This window comes from Mustela putorius, unplaced genomic scaffold (assembly GCF_011764305.1).
Source record: "Mustela putorius furo isolate JIRA1106 unplaced genomic scaffold, ASM1176430v1.1 tig00003909_pilon_pilon_pilon, whole genome shotgun sequence".
In the NCBI taxonomy this organism is placed as follows: domain Eukaryota; kingdom Metazoa; phylum Chordata; class Mammalia; order Carnivora; family Mustelidae; genus Mustela; species Mustela putorius.
Window position 1 is genome coordinate 5,734,504 of NW_025422057.1, and position 18,733 is coordinate 5,753,236.

At 46.8% G+C, this 18,733-nt stretch overlaps 1 protein-coding gene across 1 annotated transcript in view; it reads left to right on the plus strand.

Annotated features, from left to right (window-relative positions):
- The first annotated feature begins 10,447 nt into the window (after positions 1–10,447).
- Positions 10,448–18,733, plus strand: part of ADAM12 (ADAM metallopeptidase domain 12) — a 337,607-nt gene continuing 329,321 nt past the window's right edge. The window contains exon 1 of the mRNA XM_045068602.1: positions 10,448–11,149. Coding sequence (XP_044924537.1) covers positions 11,062–11,149 — 88 coding nt within the window. The 5' untranslated portion in view covers positions 10,448–11,061. The remainder of the gene's footprint in view (positions 11,150–18,733) is intronic.

Here is an 18,733-nt window from a genome sequence, read left to right on the forward strand (position 1 = left end):
ACATTTCCCCATTTCCCTTATAAAAGATTTTTACAGATTGTTCAAATCAGGAGCCACACAAAGGTCACGGACCCCATCCAGAACTTTTCAGTGCATAGAGCTAGAAAATAAGTTTTTAAAATGAAATGTGTAATAAGTTTGCAAGAATACATTTTACTTAATCCCGTCAATCTGAAATCTCAGAATAACAGCTCTAGCCCTCTCGTCCATAATATGATCCTTAAAAGCCCTTTGTTTTTCCTTTAGTGTCTTCTTTTTGTTCTTAGCATATGTCTAAGGATGTACAGTCAAATGAACGTTTTGAAGTCACGTGGGATAGTTTCTATCTTTGTGGCAGAGCCATAAATCAATATATAGCTATATTTGTTTCATTTTGCTTTTTACTTTAAGGGACTGATTTTTAAAAATATTTTAATTTGTCTTATAAATGTGTAAATGTTTTCATGGTTTCAAAAGCAAATGTACAAACCGAGGTGTATTTGGAGAAATCTAACCTACTTCTCCCTGCCCTGCCATGATCCTTTCCTCCCCTTACAAGGAATGATTTTTAAAAATTATGGTTTATCCTTTTGTTTAAAAATCAATATAATAATAGCATAATATTATACACACACACACGTATTTTCATATCATATCTTCTTGGATAAATGGTAGCATGCTATCCACACTTTTCTCCTAGCTTTTGAGGCTGCTTTATATTGTCAAAAATGTTTACATTAAATAGATCCACTTTGGGAATTTATTAAGAAACTATACAAGGACAAAAAAAACTGCAATGCATTTCACTGCACTTTTAAAGAAACAAATTTAAATAAATGTGTTCATCCCGATGCGCTGACATATAATTGAAAATGTCAGTCCACGTCTCCATCCAGCCTACAATAAATACTTGGTTCAAATCTCGACAATCAGAGACCGCAGGAAGAGACCTACTATTTTTCCATTCTTTTCCTTTTATTTATTTAGATGTCTCTTTTTAAAAAAATAAAAGCTTAAATTTTGGAACAATTTCAGACTTACAGAAAAGTTGCAGAGATATTACAGAAAGTTCTCACATACTCCTGACCCAGTTTTCCCCACTGTAAACATCGAAAATAACATCCTACATTTGTCAAAACCAGGAAACCGACCCTGGTACATGACTATTAACTAAACTCCAGACTTTATTCAGATTTCACTAGATTTTCCACTAATGCCCTTTTCCTGTTCCAGAATCTGATCCAGGATACCACGTTGCATTTAATATCTTTCCCTTTTAATTGACCTAAAAAAAAAAAAAATATCAATGCTAAAGAGCACTCCCATTTTATAGGTGATAAGGGACAGAAACCAAATGGCTTCCTGGCAGGGGGATGATTGCAGGATTTAAAACTAAATGCAGACACTTTCATCAGGCAGACATGGTGGGAGTCCTTGACTGGGTTCTTTTAGTAGGTAGGAGGTTTTGGATAATTTAGCGTCACCGGGCCTTTGTTTTTTCATACGTGAAATGGGAAGCTAACTAAAATATGCCTCCCAGCGTAATAGAGAAGCTTATAGGTTGTGTAGGGGAGGTGTCTGGACCACAGGAAGCCGCGAACGGCGATCACTGTTACCGTCGCATCGTTGTTGGCAGACCTAGACCCGGCCCTGGGGGGCCAGATGCGGGTCATCGGCTACCCAGACGGTCTTTCTGTTATGAAACAGATACGTAGTGTTGGCCCCCGCTTACGGTGGGCGTGAAACTCGGGTGAAAGCGACGCGAAGCCGGGCGCGTGTTCGGAGGGACTGCGCGGCTCCACTGTTCGTGGCTCCTCCGTCAGTTGCTGGTTTCTGTGCGGACAAGGCTGTGTGCCCGCACGCGGGGGCAGCGCCCTGCCGGTATTTTCCCGGAGAACAAGCCTCTAGTAAATACACACACATGTATTTTTACATCTGAAAGGACTGTTGACACTTTTTAAAGTGCTGGCAAAGTTTTTTTGTTTGTCTGTTTTGTTTGTTTTGGGGTGTGTGTGTGTGTGTGTGTGTGTGTGTGTGTGTGTGACGGGAGAAAAAAGCTCCCACGTGACAAACTGCCGTGGCCTTGATTTGCAGGGTGTGCACACGTGTGCGCCTGTGCATGCGGCTGTCCTCCTGCGTGGGGTACAGGAGACTTCTGTGTCACTCTCCAAATTAGAACTCCAAAGTAGGTCGGTAGGAGAGTGGCAAAATAGGTCAGTTGCCACAAATCTAAGCAGAAGGGGGGTGTTTTCAGCTCGAGAGAGATTTTACATGTAGACCCTTGGTCTAAACCCTGTTCTCTTAAGACCTAAAGGACCATTCTTTGGAGTGGGGGGGATGGTAGAGTGACACGGATACTCTCTTGTGTCATTGTTGACTGCCTGCATTTTCCCTCTCTGGGACAGCCCCCTCTGGGGTGGAGACCACAGTTGCCAGGCATGGAGACCGAGCAGGCAGTTTTTTTTTGTTGTTGTTGTTGTTTGTTTGTTTGTTTGGATTTTTTTTTAAGATTTAATTTATTTATTTGACAGACAGAAATCACAAGTAGGCAGAGAGGCAGGCAGAGAGAGAGAGGAGGAAGCAGACTCCCTGCTGAGCAGAGAGCCTAATGCGGGGCTCGATCCCAGGACCCTGGGATCATGACCTGAGCCGAAGGCAGAGGCTTTAACCCACTGAGCCACCCAGGAGCCCCTCAAGTGGGCAGTTTTAGGCCTGATGTCATGAGGATGCCCAACACGGGACTGGGGACAGTGTTCTATGGGGGTATGAACCAGTGGGGTGGTTTCCTGCCTCCATGGAGAGGTGGACACGCAGCTGGTTTTGAAATAGCGAAACCCCACTATGGGTAAGGCTTCTGGTGTTCCAGTGCAATGCAGTTGGATATGGAGTCTTGTTGCAAATCTCCCCCACCAGCGCGCTGCTGGAAATGTGCCTAACAGGATTAGGCCGGAGCGGTGGCTTTTACCCTACTTTAATGGTCCCCTCTCCAGTGATACATTGCTTCCTCACCACTGTGGGTCATTTTTCCATATGGCACTCAAGACTGTCTGCATCCGCCCCCCAGAGAGACAGCATTTTCCTGATGGTGCAGGATTCTGATTTCCCAGTACTAGATTTCGTAAGGTTTCTTGGCGCTCTACCAGGTAGAAGGGGCTCCTTAATAGATTATAATTTTTTTAAAAAATCAAAGTTGATTTTGTGACCAGGACTCTTCCACGTGACTTTCTGAGTTATTACCAACACACATTTCTGGTTTCAGATTGTTCTGACTCATGTTCTTATTTATTTTTTCCATTGTTGGCAATATCTCCGAGGAACCACAATCTTCATCCATTGTCTGATTACCGGAATAAAACACAGTCTGAGGTTGTTTGGAGTTTTAAAAGAGTTTGGTTTTGTTTCTATTAAATTAAAAAAATAGTACCAGAAGTCACAGAGTTGGTCAAAAATGGAAGATTTTAGAAAACAAAACTTGTCCTGGTACAGATTGTTAGCACTGTGGAAATCAGTCCTAACTTGATTTGCACTGGTAATGGGCCTTAACAGGAGTAATTACAGAGGTTATTGGGGGAGTGGTCTGGGAGAGAAATGAAATATTGCCTACTTATCTTCTTGGACCTCAGCAATACATATGCTCACATGGAATCACTATCCTTGAGCCCATATTGGAAGGCTGTGTGGAGAGAAAAAGTTTTAAAGACCCAAGTGGGAATAGGAACACATTGGTTCGTTTATCCCCGGAACCAGAAATTGCTGTCCCTTCTTTTTGCCAGGCTCTGGGCTAGTCACGGGCATATCAGATATAATAGGTCAAGGGACCCAGCTTCCAAGGGGCTCCCTGTAGAGTTAGGCAGGCAGGCTCACACACCGATCCTCGGAGTACAAAGCGGTAACCCCCCATACCAGCCCTGGAGGCACAGAACTGTGCAAGTGAACAGAAGTCTCCAGTTTGTCTGGCGTCGTAGAAAAAGCCATGGGGAGGAAATGGTGTCCCTCTGGGCTTTGGAGGCAGGTCAGAAAGGAGGAGAAGGGCATTCGATGCTAAGAGAAGCATGGAAAAATGGCAAAGCATTGGACACTTTGCAAATGTCGAGCGGTCCCATGTGGCTAAAGGATGGGGTTGTACATGCGGGGGGAGAGGAGGTGAGAGATGAGATTGGGGACGTTGGTTTTGGTCGGTTCCAAATGGCCTTGTGGATCCCATGAAGGAGAATCCGTGTATCACGAAAGGCCATGAGGATTTAGCGAAGATTTGGCAGGTTTTCATTTTCAAAGTGCTGTTGCAATAGCAGTAGCTGGAATGGGAGCCACACAAGGTCCAAGGGCCTGTGACTGTCACCGAGGGGAGGCGTCATGGTGGCCCAGGCCTGCCGCTGGAGCAGTGGGGGAGGAGGCAGAGTCAGGAGCCATTCCTGAGGCCGAGGAGATGGGATTTATGAATTGCAAGCACAGGGTCAAGGGAGAGAGAGGAAGGGGTCGCCAGGGAGGAAATGACATGGGGGAGCTTTGGAGTCAGACGACCTGAGCTCACCTCATGGAGGAAATGACATGGGGGAGCTTTGGAGTCAGATGACCTGAGCTCACCTCATGGAAGTCTGTGACCAAGTCACTCCTCAGACCCTCCATCTCCTTCAAAAGAGGGAATGGACAGGATTCGCAGGGTTGATGAGATCGCAGAGGCCTGGGGCGCAGCGGGCAGATTCAGGACGAGGCTGTCCGTTAATGGTAACTTGAGGCAGGCTCCGATCCACACTCTGCATCACAGGGGAGCGGGGTCGGGAGAACAGGGGCGGTCGTCGGTTCCTCACCTCCAGCAGGGCACAGAGGGGCTCTGGGGGTGAGTGCTCAATTTCTTATGTTCCAGCTCAGTCTAGGACAAAGAAAGCTGAAACTCCTTGGGGAATGTTGCCTAAGACTATGCCGGGAAAGGAACGCTGTGGGTATTTCTACCCAGGGAGATGGGGGGCGGGAAGCCCCTTCCCACGGATAGGTGTTGGGAGGCTTAGGGCAGCCAGGGCTCTGCTGGGCCAGGATGTGGTGGTGATGACAACAAGGGTCAAATGTTTGGTCCCTGCTACAAAACCAAATCTCCATCACATTCTAGACCAGATCTCGGCGCGGGACCCCCAGGCCCTAGAAATCTGAGTTGGCTTTTCTGCCTGAGTCCTGTGAGGGGAGAAAGAGGAGAAAGGAGACCTGCCTAAAAGTGTCCCTCAAAGAAGCCGAGACCCTGAGATCCAGGGAGCGGGCTGAGGACGTGCCGCGAAGGAGGACTGCGTGTGTTGCCAGCGAGGCCGGGCCGTGATGGGATGGAGGGCCGGGCGCTCCCAGGTCAGAGCAGCCCACCTGCCCAGAACCACCCAGAACTGTTCCTCACGCCCGAAGGAGAACGTAGTCAGGCCCCCAAGAGGAGTTAAGAGTTTCAGCTGCAGAGAGAGACCCCACTGCCCGTAAAGCCGAGGCAATAAAGCAGCCTCTCCTCCCCGTGGCCCCGTGCAGACCCTTCTGGGAGCTCTCCAGCCACATTTTGCCTCTACAGTTTAAGAGAAATCAGGAAACTGGAGAGGGTCCAAAGGAAAGCAAAAAACATGATTAAAGAGAGCAAGAATAGGACCCAGGAGACGAGTTAAAGAAATTGGGGTTGATTTGCCTAAGACAGTAAAGACGAAATGGGGCCCGCATTCAAGTACATAGAGAGGGCGCAGAGTCTGGTGACTTCGTAATGTCACGAGTGCAGAAGACGACGCAAACGGCCCAATTCGCCGCCAGAGAGATCAGGTGAAGAAGGAGTTTCAAAAACATACGCACCTCTTGGAGTGGCCTTCCCTGGGGTTATTGCCAAATAGGGTTGGCCGCTCTGCGGGAGGAGAGCTGCTCGGGACCAGGCCAGTACATAGGGAGGGCCTGGCTCCCCCCCAGAGGTCCCGCCCATCCTAGCTCTCCCGGCTGCTGGGAGCCCGCGCCTCTTTTTGGAGCAGGACTCCAAGGAGGGAGCGGCTGGCCTTGCCAGATGGGAGCATCTTTGCTTCTGGTGGGTCCCTCCGTCCAAGGACAAGCATGGCCTTTAATCACATTTTTGCTTTGATGTGTTCAAGATACAGTCCACAGCAAATGCCTGTGGGTTCTTTGGCAGCTGGTGAAAAATGTATCACCGTGTCCGGAAGTGGCAGTTTAGATCAGATCGCTGCGTGACTGGCTCGCTGGAGGAGTGAAAAGACTCACAGAAAGCGCGTGCAAGTCCATGTCCCTAGACAGTTTGCTTGCACTGTGCTATCCAGGACCGTACGTTCAGTCCCATGTTCAACCAGAGTCATAGGAGGAACTGGGTCAAGATGTAGAACCAAGCTTGAGGGCTGGCCTCCTCCTTCTGCCCCCTAACACGACACAAAAGATGGTAACTTGCAGATAGGATAGTGGTCCAATTTGTTCAGAAACCGTGATGCTTGTGACAGTGAGTGGAGGATACTGCTGATAATTAGGCTGGTACGTAGCTGAGGCCTGTGGCCATCTACCTATAAGTTTTTTGTTTTTTTTTTTTTAAGATTTTATTTGTTGATAGAGCTAGAGCAGGGGAGGGACAGAGGGAGAGGGAGAGAGAAACTTCAGCAAACTTTGTGCCTAGTACAGAGCTGGACATGGGGCTTGATCCACGACTCTGAGATCATGGCTTGAGCCGAAACCAAGAGTCAGATGCCCAACCGACTGAGCCACCAGGTGCCCCCCCTCCATTTATAACTTATATTCGGAGTTCACACAAGAAGGCAGGTGGCCTTGATATTAGACTCCTTGGAAACTTTCCGGTGGAAATAGGATGTTTGCTTTGTTAAGTGCATTAGTTATCTAATACTGTGTAAAAATTACCCCACAGATCAGTGGCTCAAAACAATAAATATCATTTCATGCAGTTTCTGTGGGTGAGGAATTAGGGAGCAGCCTTGCTGGGTGGGTTGGCCATGGGGTCTCTTCCCGGGGCTGCCAAACCTTGACTGGGTGGGCAGCTCTGCTTCCAAGACGGCTCACTCCCATGGCTGATGGCAGCAGACCTCCACGTCCCACCTCCGCCCACCCCCATTAGACTGCTGGAGCGTCCTCACGGCAGCTGGTTTTCTTCAGAGTGAGTGACCTGAGTCACTCCTGCCTTTCGTGATTTAGTCTCAGAGCTCACTCACGGTGACTTTGGCCATATTTTATTCATTAGAATGAGCCTCCCAGCCCAGCCAACACGAAAAGAGAAGGAGATTAAGCTTTATTTCTTGAATGAAGGAGGATCTTCAAATATTTGGTCATTCTTGTAAGTTCATGTTTGTTTTTGAGATTCCCAGTTTGCCTTTTTCGGAGTACTGCCTGTTTATTCAGCCTGCCCCAAAAGACAGGCAAGTACAGCCAGTGGGGCTATCTCTGTGACTGGCATTCTGGCTGTGGGGTGGCTCTCTGTTCCTCCTGGGTATTGTCAGTCCCCTGGGACACTTAAGAATGGGCTCTCTTGAGTAAGGAGTTCCCCATCACAGTAGGTATACAAAGAGATATGGGATGGTCAGTTGATAGGGAGCCACAGGTGAGTATAGATGGGGTTGGAGGGAGATGGTCTAAATGATCTTCATGTCCCTTCTGATCCGGAGCACCCATGAGCCCCTGATTCCCCCAAAGCATTCTTCTTCTTTGGGTGCCCTTGAAGTGAGTACTGAGAAACCTCATGAAGTGAAGCACGGATTCTGGAAGTGAGATCTGTGAAAAGAAAATGGAATCCATGTTATCAAGGACTGAGTGGGTCATGAGTTTCAAGCCCCCCAAGAGATGGAATTAAAAAGATTTCCATGAATCTTCATCATGGAGCAGGCGATTGTGTTTGTTGACTTTTACAGCGAGCCTTGCTTAGATAGAGAAAAGCTGTTCCATGAGCCTGTGTCTGAAGCTCCATCGAGGGTCAAGCTGCAGAGAGGCTGACCCATTCCAGAAGTCAGGAGCGGCTACCTGTAAAATCCCAACTTAGGAAAATCTGCCTCCATTTCTCATCGGCTTGTCCTCAAAGTGGCTTGATGGAAATGTGAGCTGGGCTGAGCAGTAAGTGCCCTGCTCATGAATGCCCAGGCTGTTCAGCAAAAATAGCCCACAGGAAACCGTATCGCAAAGGTCAATTCTTCTGGAAAGGAAGGGACAACAAGCCATCTATCTGAAATTTTAATGAGCAGATCCTGGCCTCTGACCCCATACCATGACCTAACAATCCAGTATTGAATGCCATGTTAGCTTCCATTTCCTGTGCACGAGGAGGCAGAGCTCCCGTCCAAAGGCCAACCATCTGCCGGATGGAAGATTGTCTCTGCCTGGCCGTCTGTTATGGTTGAGCATGAAGTCTTTATGGACAGACTGTCAGTCCTGACTCCTTGCTTCACAGAGATGGGGAGTTAAATGGTTGAGGCACCAGGACGGTGGCTAGGATTTTCTTTCCTGCCTTATTTTTTCCCTCCTGCATTGGCTGTTTTCTTTCAGTCAAAAACAAACCAAGGACAATCTTGAGGTACATTTAATCCTTTGGAAAGAGCCTTGCAGCTTTTAGGTTAAAAAGCAAACAAACAAACAAAAAAACTGGACTTCCATAGTCAAAAGTAACAGCTGAATATAGAAGAGCAAAAAGAAATGGATCATCAGATGAGAAAGTAGGGAAAGCCCCCAGCCCAGTGTATAGCACATATGAGGTCCATTATGAGTAAAAAATTTGCCTAGTCAGAGAGATTCAAGAGGCCAGCAGCTAGACTCATCTCCAAACTAGTCTGTCCCACTGAGTTCAAAGGAAACAATTTTTTAATTCCTCTGCACAGTGTTGCTGAATGTTCTGGGAACCAAAGTATAAGAACCACTTGAGTACTTGTTGAGACTTCCCAGACCTTCCTAATAATAATGTCCGGTGCAAATACCAGGGGATTTGAATTCTTAACAAATGGTTGGGAATCCCGTGGGTTGGGGGCGGGGCACTGTATTAGCTTATTTAATGGTCTCTGCCATCTGGGAGGTTTGTCTTTTACTTTCACTTAACAGATGCTGAACCTGAAGCTTAGAAGTCAAGAGTTAAAGACACAGGCTGCGTTTGCTAAGATCTGGTGTGGGCTCTGACCTGCTCCTCTGCCCTGTGGCCATGGGGAAGCCTCTTAACCTTTAGACACTGGTTTCCTCATCTGTATATTCAGGATTTTAAATGGAAATAATGCACTGGCTACATTACTTTAGTACAATACTGCGATCCTATGAAGTCCCATAGTAAATAATGTGGTAGGTAACTAGCAACGCAGTGATTATTAAGTAGGTTCAGTAACCAATCACCCTGTTCAACAGGCCTGATTTACCAGTTTGTCCTACAAGACAGGAAAGACTTTGAAAGCAAAGGCTCTTCTCTTTCGTTTGGTTTCCCAAGGCCCTCACACAGCGTTGCTAATTGTTGATTGAGGAAGGAATGAAGGAATGGAGAAAGGCCAGGCAGAGGAGTGACGGGGTACACAGGGCCGGATTTAAACTGGGGCTCACACCCAGACCTTGTTTCCGGATGGAGTGTTGGGGTGCTCTGGCCCAGAGAAGGTGGGGCCTTTGGCCAGTGCCTCTGGCTTTCAGGGCTTTTAGTTTTTAAATGCCCATACTTCTGTGAGAGGGTTGTCCTAGTTCTTGAGAAGTTTGCAAAACCCGGGGTGGGGTGGGGGGGCTAGAAAAGGCGCTTTCCTGGACGTAGCAGAAGCCGGTAATGGGAGTTTTCTCACACACTGGTTCACTGGCCCGCGGAATGCGGGCTGTGTCAGGACCTGGTGAGAAGTCACAGGGCAGAATTCCGTGTTTGGTGGGTGTTGGCCACCGTCTTTAATACACCCCGCTCCTTCAGTGACCGTAGCTGCGTCGCTGTCAATCCCCAGGGTCTTGGAGAGGGCGACAAGTCCTGTTATCAAAACGGACATCATGGCTCTGCCAGGCTCTCTGGCGGGAAGGGCGGAAGCCACCAAGAACTAGGACTCAACTAAGGCAAGGCCCCCGCGGAGTCTCCAGCCACAGGGAGGGGCGCCCGGGAACCTGCATTTCCAACAGACGCACTCAGATGCTTCTCATGACCGGGAAAGTACACCCTCTCCTGGGTCCCATGCCTCGCGTACACAGGGAAAGAAACGCGAGCCAACCTAGCAACGTACACCCCAAAGCAGCACATCAAACACGTCCTGCCCAGACGTCGTCGCGTGCCTGCGAGTCCAGGCTTCCCTCTGAGGCCCGAGGTGTCCTTGTGGCGGCGGAGGGCACAGGCCCGGGGACGCGCGCCCGGGCGCCGGACCGCCTTTCAGACCTGCTACCCGCGTTGCGCGGGCCCCCGGCGAGCCGGGGAGCGCGCAGCCGAGTCATCATTTCCAGCCCCAGCCTGGAAAGCTGGACCGTGCAGCCGCGTGTGCTCTTGGCAGCCGGACGCCCGGGGCCCCGCGGCCACATCATCCCGGGGCGGGGATGTGTGCGCTCCGGGCGCCCGCGCCGCCACCGAGCCACGTCTGTGCCGCCGGGGCGCGCGGCCGGCGAGGCGCCCGACACCGAGCCGCCCCCCTCACCCCTACCCTCCTCACCCCACCACCCCCGGGAGTGGGCGAGCGCCGGCTCTGGGCGGGACCCTGGCGGGGGCCCCCCGAGCGGTCTCTAGGACCCGCGGGACGCCGCCGGCGGGCGGGGGTGCGGGGGAGACGATAATTTGTTCCGTGGTAATGAGAAGGGCGACTGCTGGCCGTGGATCCAGTTCACAGGCCTGCCCTCTCTCCCGAACGCTCTCCCTCGTCCCCGGGCCAGCTCGGACAGTTCGCTCCTGTACTGCAACGGTCAAGGCTGGCTCGTGCCAGCGCCGCGCGCGCGCGCACACACGCACACACCGGGGGGAAACTTTTTCAAAAAAAAATGAAAGCCTAGACTCGCTCCTCGGAGGCGCGGGCGCTGCGCGAGGGCTCCGGGGCTGAGTCCCCGCGGCAGGAAGTCCCCCGGGTCGCGCCGCCCGGCCCCCGCTCGGCGCCCGCGTGGGATGGTGCAGCGCTCGCCGCCCGGCCCCGAGAGCTGCTGCACCGAAGGCCGGCGACCATGGCAGCGCGCCCCCCGCCCGCGCCCCCCGCCCGCGCCCTCCTGCTCGCCCTGGCCGGGGCTCTGCTGTCGCCCCCCGCGGCCCGAGGTAAGTCGCCGAGCCCCGGCAGCTCCCCCGCCGGACCCTGGCCCTCCTCTCCCGCCCGCAGCCCGGGGCCGTCCGCGGGCTGGGGGTCGTCCCCCGGGGGCACCTCGCGCCGCAGGCACCTCGTCCCCCCCTCGTGCGGAGGGACGGCGAGCGGCGGGGCGGGGCGGCGCGCGGGGACCATCTGGGGGAGCCCCTCCTCCCTAAGGTGCTAATTCCCGGGGGGTGGGGGGGGGGAGGAGAGGAGGAAACGCTTGGCCCGGGGCCCGCAAGACGCCGGCGCGTAGCCCGGACGGCACAGCCTCGGGTCCCCTCCCCTCTCGGGTGTCCTTCGCCACGGTGTCCAAGCCTTGACAGTTACAAGTGTGCGTCGGGTCCTCTTCCTGACACCCTCCTTAGCGAATCCACTCCCCACTTCCCAGTCCTGGGGCAGCCCTGCAGGAAGTTTCCTTCCCACCGCGCCTCCCCCACGGACTTGAAGGAGACCCCGTAACCACACAGGTGAGCGGTCCGCTCCTGCACAGGTGCGCCTGCTGCGTTCCCCAGCGGTCTCCATTTTTTGAAAAAATGGACTCTTCACCTACTTCTTTAGTTTTCTTCCCCACTTTCTTTTTTTTTTTTTCTTCTTTCTATTCCGGATCGCTCCCTCGTTGTGTGTGGCGGCCAAGCTTGAGCAGAATTTTTCCGCCTCCCGCCACTTCGTCGTTTCTCGGCTATAAATAATCCTTAAATCAACCTGTGTAAAGTGACAACTCATTTCAAAGTTAAACTGAAATGTAGGTATTATAGCTGTTTTATGGGTCTAGATTTCCTCAAGTCGTATCCCCTTCAAATTGGGCACCTGTGGAGCTTTTGTTTTTTGCATAATGAGGACTCACCCAGCAGGTGCCTTTTTAAAAATTCAGAAGCTTCCCCAGGACGCCGTCAACGCGGTCTTTCTGCCGCTAGAGGCGCTGTCAGCCTACCAATGAATGGCTTGCCTTGGCCTCCCAACTCTAAATTTCTATGGTTCTCTGTAACAGGCATTTATTTTTCAACAACTGGCCTCAATCATGAGCCGTTACCACTTTATGGTACGTTTTATTTTGCAATTGCCACTGCTACCCTCCACCCCCACCACGTCTACTGTAATGTGGCTAAAACCCAGCTCTTGTTAAAATCCACACAACAATGAAGACCAATTGGGGAATTAATGATTAAATTAAAGCATCGCACAAAGCAGTGAAAAACAATGGGGAAGCCAAGAAAGAATACTGCTGACTGTTGAAAGACCTGCGTTGATAGTAGTAAAAAAAAAAAAAAAATAGTAGTCAAAAGTGCTTTTGAAAGACTTTTGTACAAATTGGTCTTTTTGAATGTTTATTGAGAAGGAACTTTTAAAAACTCAAACAATCTCAAAGTGTGCCTGTGGTGGTCCTTAACTTGGTATATGCTCTATACCATAGAAGTCCCTTGAGCATGGAGAATATTAATTCTTTGTTTTATAAGAAAACGTTTAGTAAATCAAGTTAATGGAAATTATTCTTGGAGTAGGGGACTTTTGGTGGAGAGAGATTTTCCTAGGGGTAGATCTGGCTCCAACAGAAAACCAGTTAGACCTAAACATTTTGTATGGGGATAGGTTGTGATATCCCAGCATTCACTGCTTATCTTTGGATTCTCAGTATCAATTCTTAAATCAATCAGTGCCCCAAATCATAGCATTGAAGTTGCTTAAAAACCCAAGCGTATGATAAAACGTGTCTTTGTGTTGGCAAGAGAAAAGGAGGAATTAAACTTGTTGAAGGCAGAGTATATCCTGGGGTTTTCTCCCTGTGTTTTACCCCTCTGACCCAAAGTGGTTGCCTACTTGGTACCTAACAGGTCCAAAACAGCACCCTAGACACCAACCCCTCTACTCTTCAATCCTTCCTCCTCCAGTCTTCCCAACTCAGTAATAACACCCTCTGTCTCTCCAGATGTCTCATGCTAACATAGAAAGTCATCCCTTTCTCTCTAAACACCACCAACCTCCAAGATGTATTCCCATCTGCCCTCTTCCCACCATTTTGAAGTATGCCTTCTCCAACCTAGCCCTCCTTTTTAATTTATTTTTCTCTCTTCCCTAGAAGCTTGATATCCCTGCTAGAGTAGCCTCCTAACCGGCCCACTGGCTCTCCCCCCTCCTCCTGCACACTGTATTCTTCCCAATACTACAGCCAAAGTCATCATTTTCAATCATGAGTTGGATCATGCTGGTTTCCTGTTTAAAACTCTCCAGTGGCTTTCTATGGCTCTTAGGAAAGAAAATTCAAACTTCTAGATAACTTCATCCCTGTTTTCTTCTATGATCTCCTTTCTTACCATTCCCCCACTTGCTCATTCTACTTCAGCCACACTGGCCTCTCTTCTCTCCAACTTTCCAGTATAGTGGTGCCATAATTTCTAAAAAACAATTCAATGTTTATACTATAAAGACTTTGCAAATATTGTTCACAGTCGAGCCACACAGTGTTCTATGATTCCATTTCATACCTCTTGCAACTTTTTGTTTTTCCTAGAGTTAATAATTGCTTTTTTTTTTTTTTAAGGCCTCCCCCCCCCTTTATTTCCTGTGTACCAATCTCTACCTTCCAGACTATCTGGGAGAACTGTTAAATTCCTTTCAACATGATCAAACACATCAGGTAATCTATCCATTATTTATTAATATTTAGTGTTCTCTCTCCTGGAGCGTGTTATCCTTTTGTTCCAATATAAACTACTTACTTTTTAGGATACAGTAACAGCTGTGGTCTCAAGACTACCCTTATTACTAAGATACTTGCAATTCATTTTGTATCCTTCCTCTCTGGGATCACCTGTTTTCTGAGCACTGTAACTTTCTCTTTCTTACTTTAGTTCCTTATTTTTGTGGAGCACATTTCTAGTAACTTCCTGAGGAAGGGTGCATGGGAGGTAAAACCACTTGATAACTTGCTAGGAATATTCAGCAGCAAATAACAGAAAACCTGACTACAGATTTTTTTTTTCTTTATCTTTATACAACCTGCAGTTGTGAAATAAGCCATGTAGTAGCTGGTGTAGTGGGTCCATGAGACCATCAGGGACCCAGGATTTTACTTTTGTTTGTAACTGGTATCTTTACATGTTGGCTTTTGCCTTTATGTTTCTGGCCCCTGATGTCATGACATATGCTCTACCTTTTAGCTTTGTACCTGAATTCTAGGCATAATAAGGCAGAAGAGGTGAAGAGCAGAGACAGCCAAATCTCTTTTAAGAGGAAAATATGATTACTTCCAGAAACCTTTGTAGCAGATTTTCTGTTAATCAGCCTGAGACACGGGACCACTGCTAACTACATGGGAAAATAGAAAAGTACATATTTTTAGCTGTGCACATTGGTATTTTAAACAAAACAGATTCTGTAAGGAAGGTCAGAATGTGTGCCTGCCAGACATTGCGTAAAAATCTGGGTATATGTTCCACGCTTGACTGCTAGTTTGTTTAGGTATAAAATCCCAAGGCAGAAGTCCCATTTCCTCAGGGTTTGATAAGATATTCCCTTACTATCTGTGTGCCCCTTGCTGCTTGAGAACTCGATAGCACTCTGTCAGTCCTTTCAATGTAGACTATTTTTTCCCCCATGGAAGCTATTATCATATTTTTACTCCTAGTATTTTTACGTGTCATGATGATTCACTTTAAGTTCTTATCAGTTATCATGGTGGGAACTCTATGGCCCTTTCGGTTTGAAAATTCATGCTGTGGAATTCTAGTCCATTTTCTTGTAGTATTTCTTCCTTCCTGGTTTTTTTGTCATGCTTTCTATGAAACTGCTATCAGCTGAATGTCTGTCCCACTCTCCTGGAGATATTCTCTAACCTCCTTATTTATTTTTCATCTCTGCATTTTTGTTCTATTTTCTGAGAGTTTAGTTTCATTTTCCAACCTTGCTATTGAGTTATTCATTTCTACCAGACAGTTAACTTCCAGATGTTTTCTGTTCTACGAATGTTCCCTTTCTTTTCTTTTTTTTTTTGTAGTTCTGTTGTTTTTATTTTTTGTGTGTAAAAAATATAAGATACTGATGAACTCTTAGAGTATTTTAATTATTTTTTGAGCATTTTTTGTTCACTTCATGGTCATCATTAGCCCTGAGATTCTTCCCTACTCCCATTTGTTATAATCTCTGAATTTTGGTTGTTTATGTTTAATAATGAGACACTAAGAGGCAGATTGAAAGGTCTGTGTGCTTCCAAAGCACCGCTCTGTTGCGGGGACCTTCATAATCACTGACCATATCCTCTTTCTTAGGCTGCTCCATTTTTCCCAGAGGAGAACTGTGCATCCTCTTGCTGAGGAGATTGAAGCCTGACTAGATGGTCTGTGAGCTGAGCAGAGGGGAAAAGGGTTATAGTGGATGTCTCATTCTGAAGTGTGCTTTGCTTTTTCTTGTTTGTTTGTTCTGTTTTAATTCATCCTTTTGTTTTTAATTTGGCACCTTGCTTTTCCTCCCTCCCTCAGCTAAGCCTGAGGTCCTTGAGCATGGAACTTCTCTGCTTCAGTGTCTCCAGAAAATACATCTCCTCATCTGTCAGAGAGGGAGGGGTCATCGCCTCACCATGGTGTCTTTGCAAGGGATCTAGGGCTCCTAACTTCTTGGATGATATTTCAGCTCAGCCTATATTAGCAGTCAGAGGTGGTGTTCGTGTCTCCTGTTCCCAAGCACTTTCATATTCTGCTCATCTATCTCCCCTTCTCGATAGCTTCCCTCCTCTCCAAGCAGCAGGGTTCCAGCCCTTTCTTCTCCACTAAGTAAGGAACCACTCATCTATCCTCCTTCATCTTGGAAAGCTTTGTTGTTCTCCCTTACCTGTTATCCTCTCTCCAATGTATTGTTTTAAAAATTATTGTTATTATTCCTGTTGTGGGGTTTCAAGAGGGAGGGCAGGTAAACACCTGTGGGTCTGCCATGTCTGTTAAGAAGTCAGCCTGTGCTTCTGGGCTTACCACTCCCTACATAGAGACATGCTTGCTTTCTTTCTCATTTGGCTCTTTCTGTTCCTTCCTTGTGGAAACAAAAATTACATCAATTTTTAAATGTTTTAAAACTTTCTTTTAAAATCTACAAATGCCAGAAGTCAATATATACCTAATTAGATAGATGTTGGAGCTGTGGAAACTGTGAAGAATTTTTTTTAAAGCAATACAGCTGCATCATGTAAAGATGCTAACCATCTTTCTTCCTGGTATGGATGACGCCTTAATGAACTCACTACAATTGAAAAAAAAATTTTTTTGTTTTGTTTTGTTTTGTGTTCCAAGAGCCGTTTTAAGCCGAACTGTTCCTGTGGTATCTATGATTTATAAAGACAGGTGTGAGAAACATTTTCAGATGTTTCTTGTATACCAAATGGCCAGCACTGTAGCCCTTTGGCTGTGTACCCACTGAGATCTGTATTAAACAACTCTGTGGTATGTACAATTCTTTAATTATCAACTCCCTGGGATTGAGAAAGTGAAGTTGATATGATCTAGACAGAATGTTTCAAGAAATAGTTTCTATGCATTTCAAGTAGCTCTTTCTTTATGTGTCTGTTTAGTATTTTATTAAACCCAAAGTGTTTATACCGGCACAGACTTACTTAAAAAGGCATTTACTGCGTGCGTTGGTGCCAGGGGCAGTTCTAAGCTCTTTGCTCCCACCATCTCATGAGTGTCTTGCAGCGGGTCGTGCTATTATCCTCGATCTACAGAGGAGGAAACCATGGTGGCAGATGGTGAGTATCTGCTAAGTTGCCAATGTAGGGCAGTGTTGGGGCTGTCTCATGATGGAGACTAGGTCTTAACCTAGCCTCGGGGAACATTTTGTAGTCCATGTGCTCTGCACTCTGTCTTTGCCATAATTTATAACATCGAGAGCAATGAGATTATAATTGAGCTTAGTTTTAAGCAGAATGGCAGTGCAGTTCAAATAGGCTTTGCCAATTGAAATGTGCCCATTGAAATTCATGCTGTCTGACAGGCTGCCATTTCAGTCTTCGTACTTCTTCCAGCTCATTTTTCCTTCTGCATCCTTGTGTGTTAATGCCCAATATACCTTGCCTCCAACTGACAGATAGGATGGAGAACCTGAATAACTCAGCATCATATTGACATTTTTTATCTTTTAAAATTTTATGTCCTCCCAAGTCTATATTCAGAGCTTAGCTTCTAGATGAGTGCCTAAAAAATTGGGCAGTCTCATCTGCTACCCATCTCTAATCAATATTCAGTATTTTTTGTATTTAAATATTATGCGAACGGTACCCTACTGTATACAATTGCCTTCTGCAACTTTGTTTTTAAATCAGTATTTTTAAAGTCTTGTTCATGTTCATACATGTGCTTTCTTCATTCCTTTTAATTGAATGAGCCATACATTGCGCATTCCTATTGATAAATCTGTTTTCTCCAACTTCTGATACTGCAGTGGAGCAGGGATACTTCCACTTGTCTCCTTAATACAGGCGCGAGTTCTAGGGAATCTATTACAAATGAATTGGGCAATATGTACAATTTTCCATTTTTACGTGTTTTGCTCCATTATTTTCTAAATTGGTTGTACCAATTGACATGCCTCCTTGTTAGAAAGTTCTTGTTACCTTTCTGCAAATACCTGGCAATTTCAGACTTTTAAATGTTGACAAGCTGGATGTGAACTATTTCATTACTTTTATTGTCAATATCCTGATTGCTAGAGACTCTGACTCTTTTTGTGTGTCCATATTGTTTCTTCTTTGAGTTATTTAGTCTTATCATTTGCTCACTTTTCTAGGTCTGGTTGAACATTTTTCTCTTTCCTAAGCTCCAACAGAGATTTTAAAATAATTTCTTCTAGGGGCACCTGAGTGGCTCAATCAGTTAAGTGCCAGACTCTTGATTTCAGCTCAGGTCTCAGTCTCAGAGTTGGGAGTTCATGCCCCACATTGGGTTCCATGCTGGGTATGGAGCCTACTTAAAAGAAGAGGAAGGAGAAGGAGAAAGAGGAGAAGAAGAATTATTTATTTTAAATTTTAACTTTTCAGTGTTCACTTTTAGTATGACTAGACTTTATTTTTTTATTTGTCATATGAAGTCAGCATCTATTTTTTTCACATATTGGTAGGATAACTAATCATCTGGGTTAAAATTTATTGACTCCTTTCTCCTTTCTGATAAATACCAAGTATAGACAGATATGCTTCTGGGTTCCTTGTTCTGTTGAACATTTATTTATCCTATTTCCAGCATCCTCCTGTGTTCAGGCTCCCATAAACTTTGTAATCAGTCCTAAGTATTTAGATTGGTTGGCACATGGTGGTGTAGAGGGCAGACACTGAGGTCAGCTTGTGAGTGTTTACATATCAGTTCTGCCATCCAGTTAACAGACATGTGACCTTGAGAAGGTGGTCAATATCCTATGTTGTCAGGAATTTCCCAGTTTTAGCACATTGAATCCCATGTTGCAGGAAACCCTTGGTACTGGGCAAACCATGAAGATTGATCATTCTAAACCTTGCACAAATCGTACAAGTTTTTTCCCCCAGTTTTTCCTTCTTTGAAATGGTGACAATAAAGTATCTG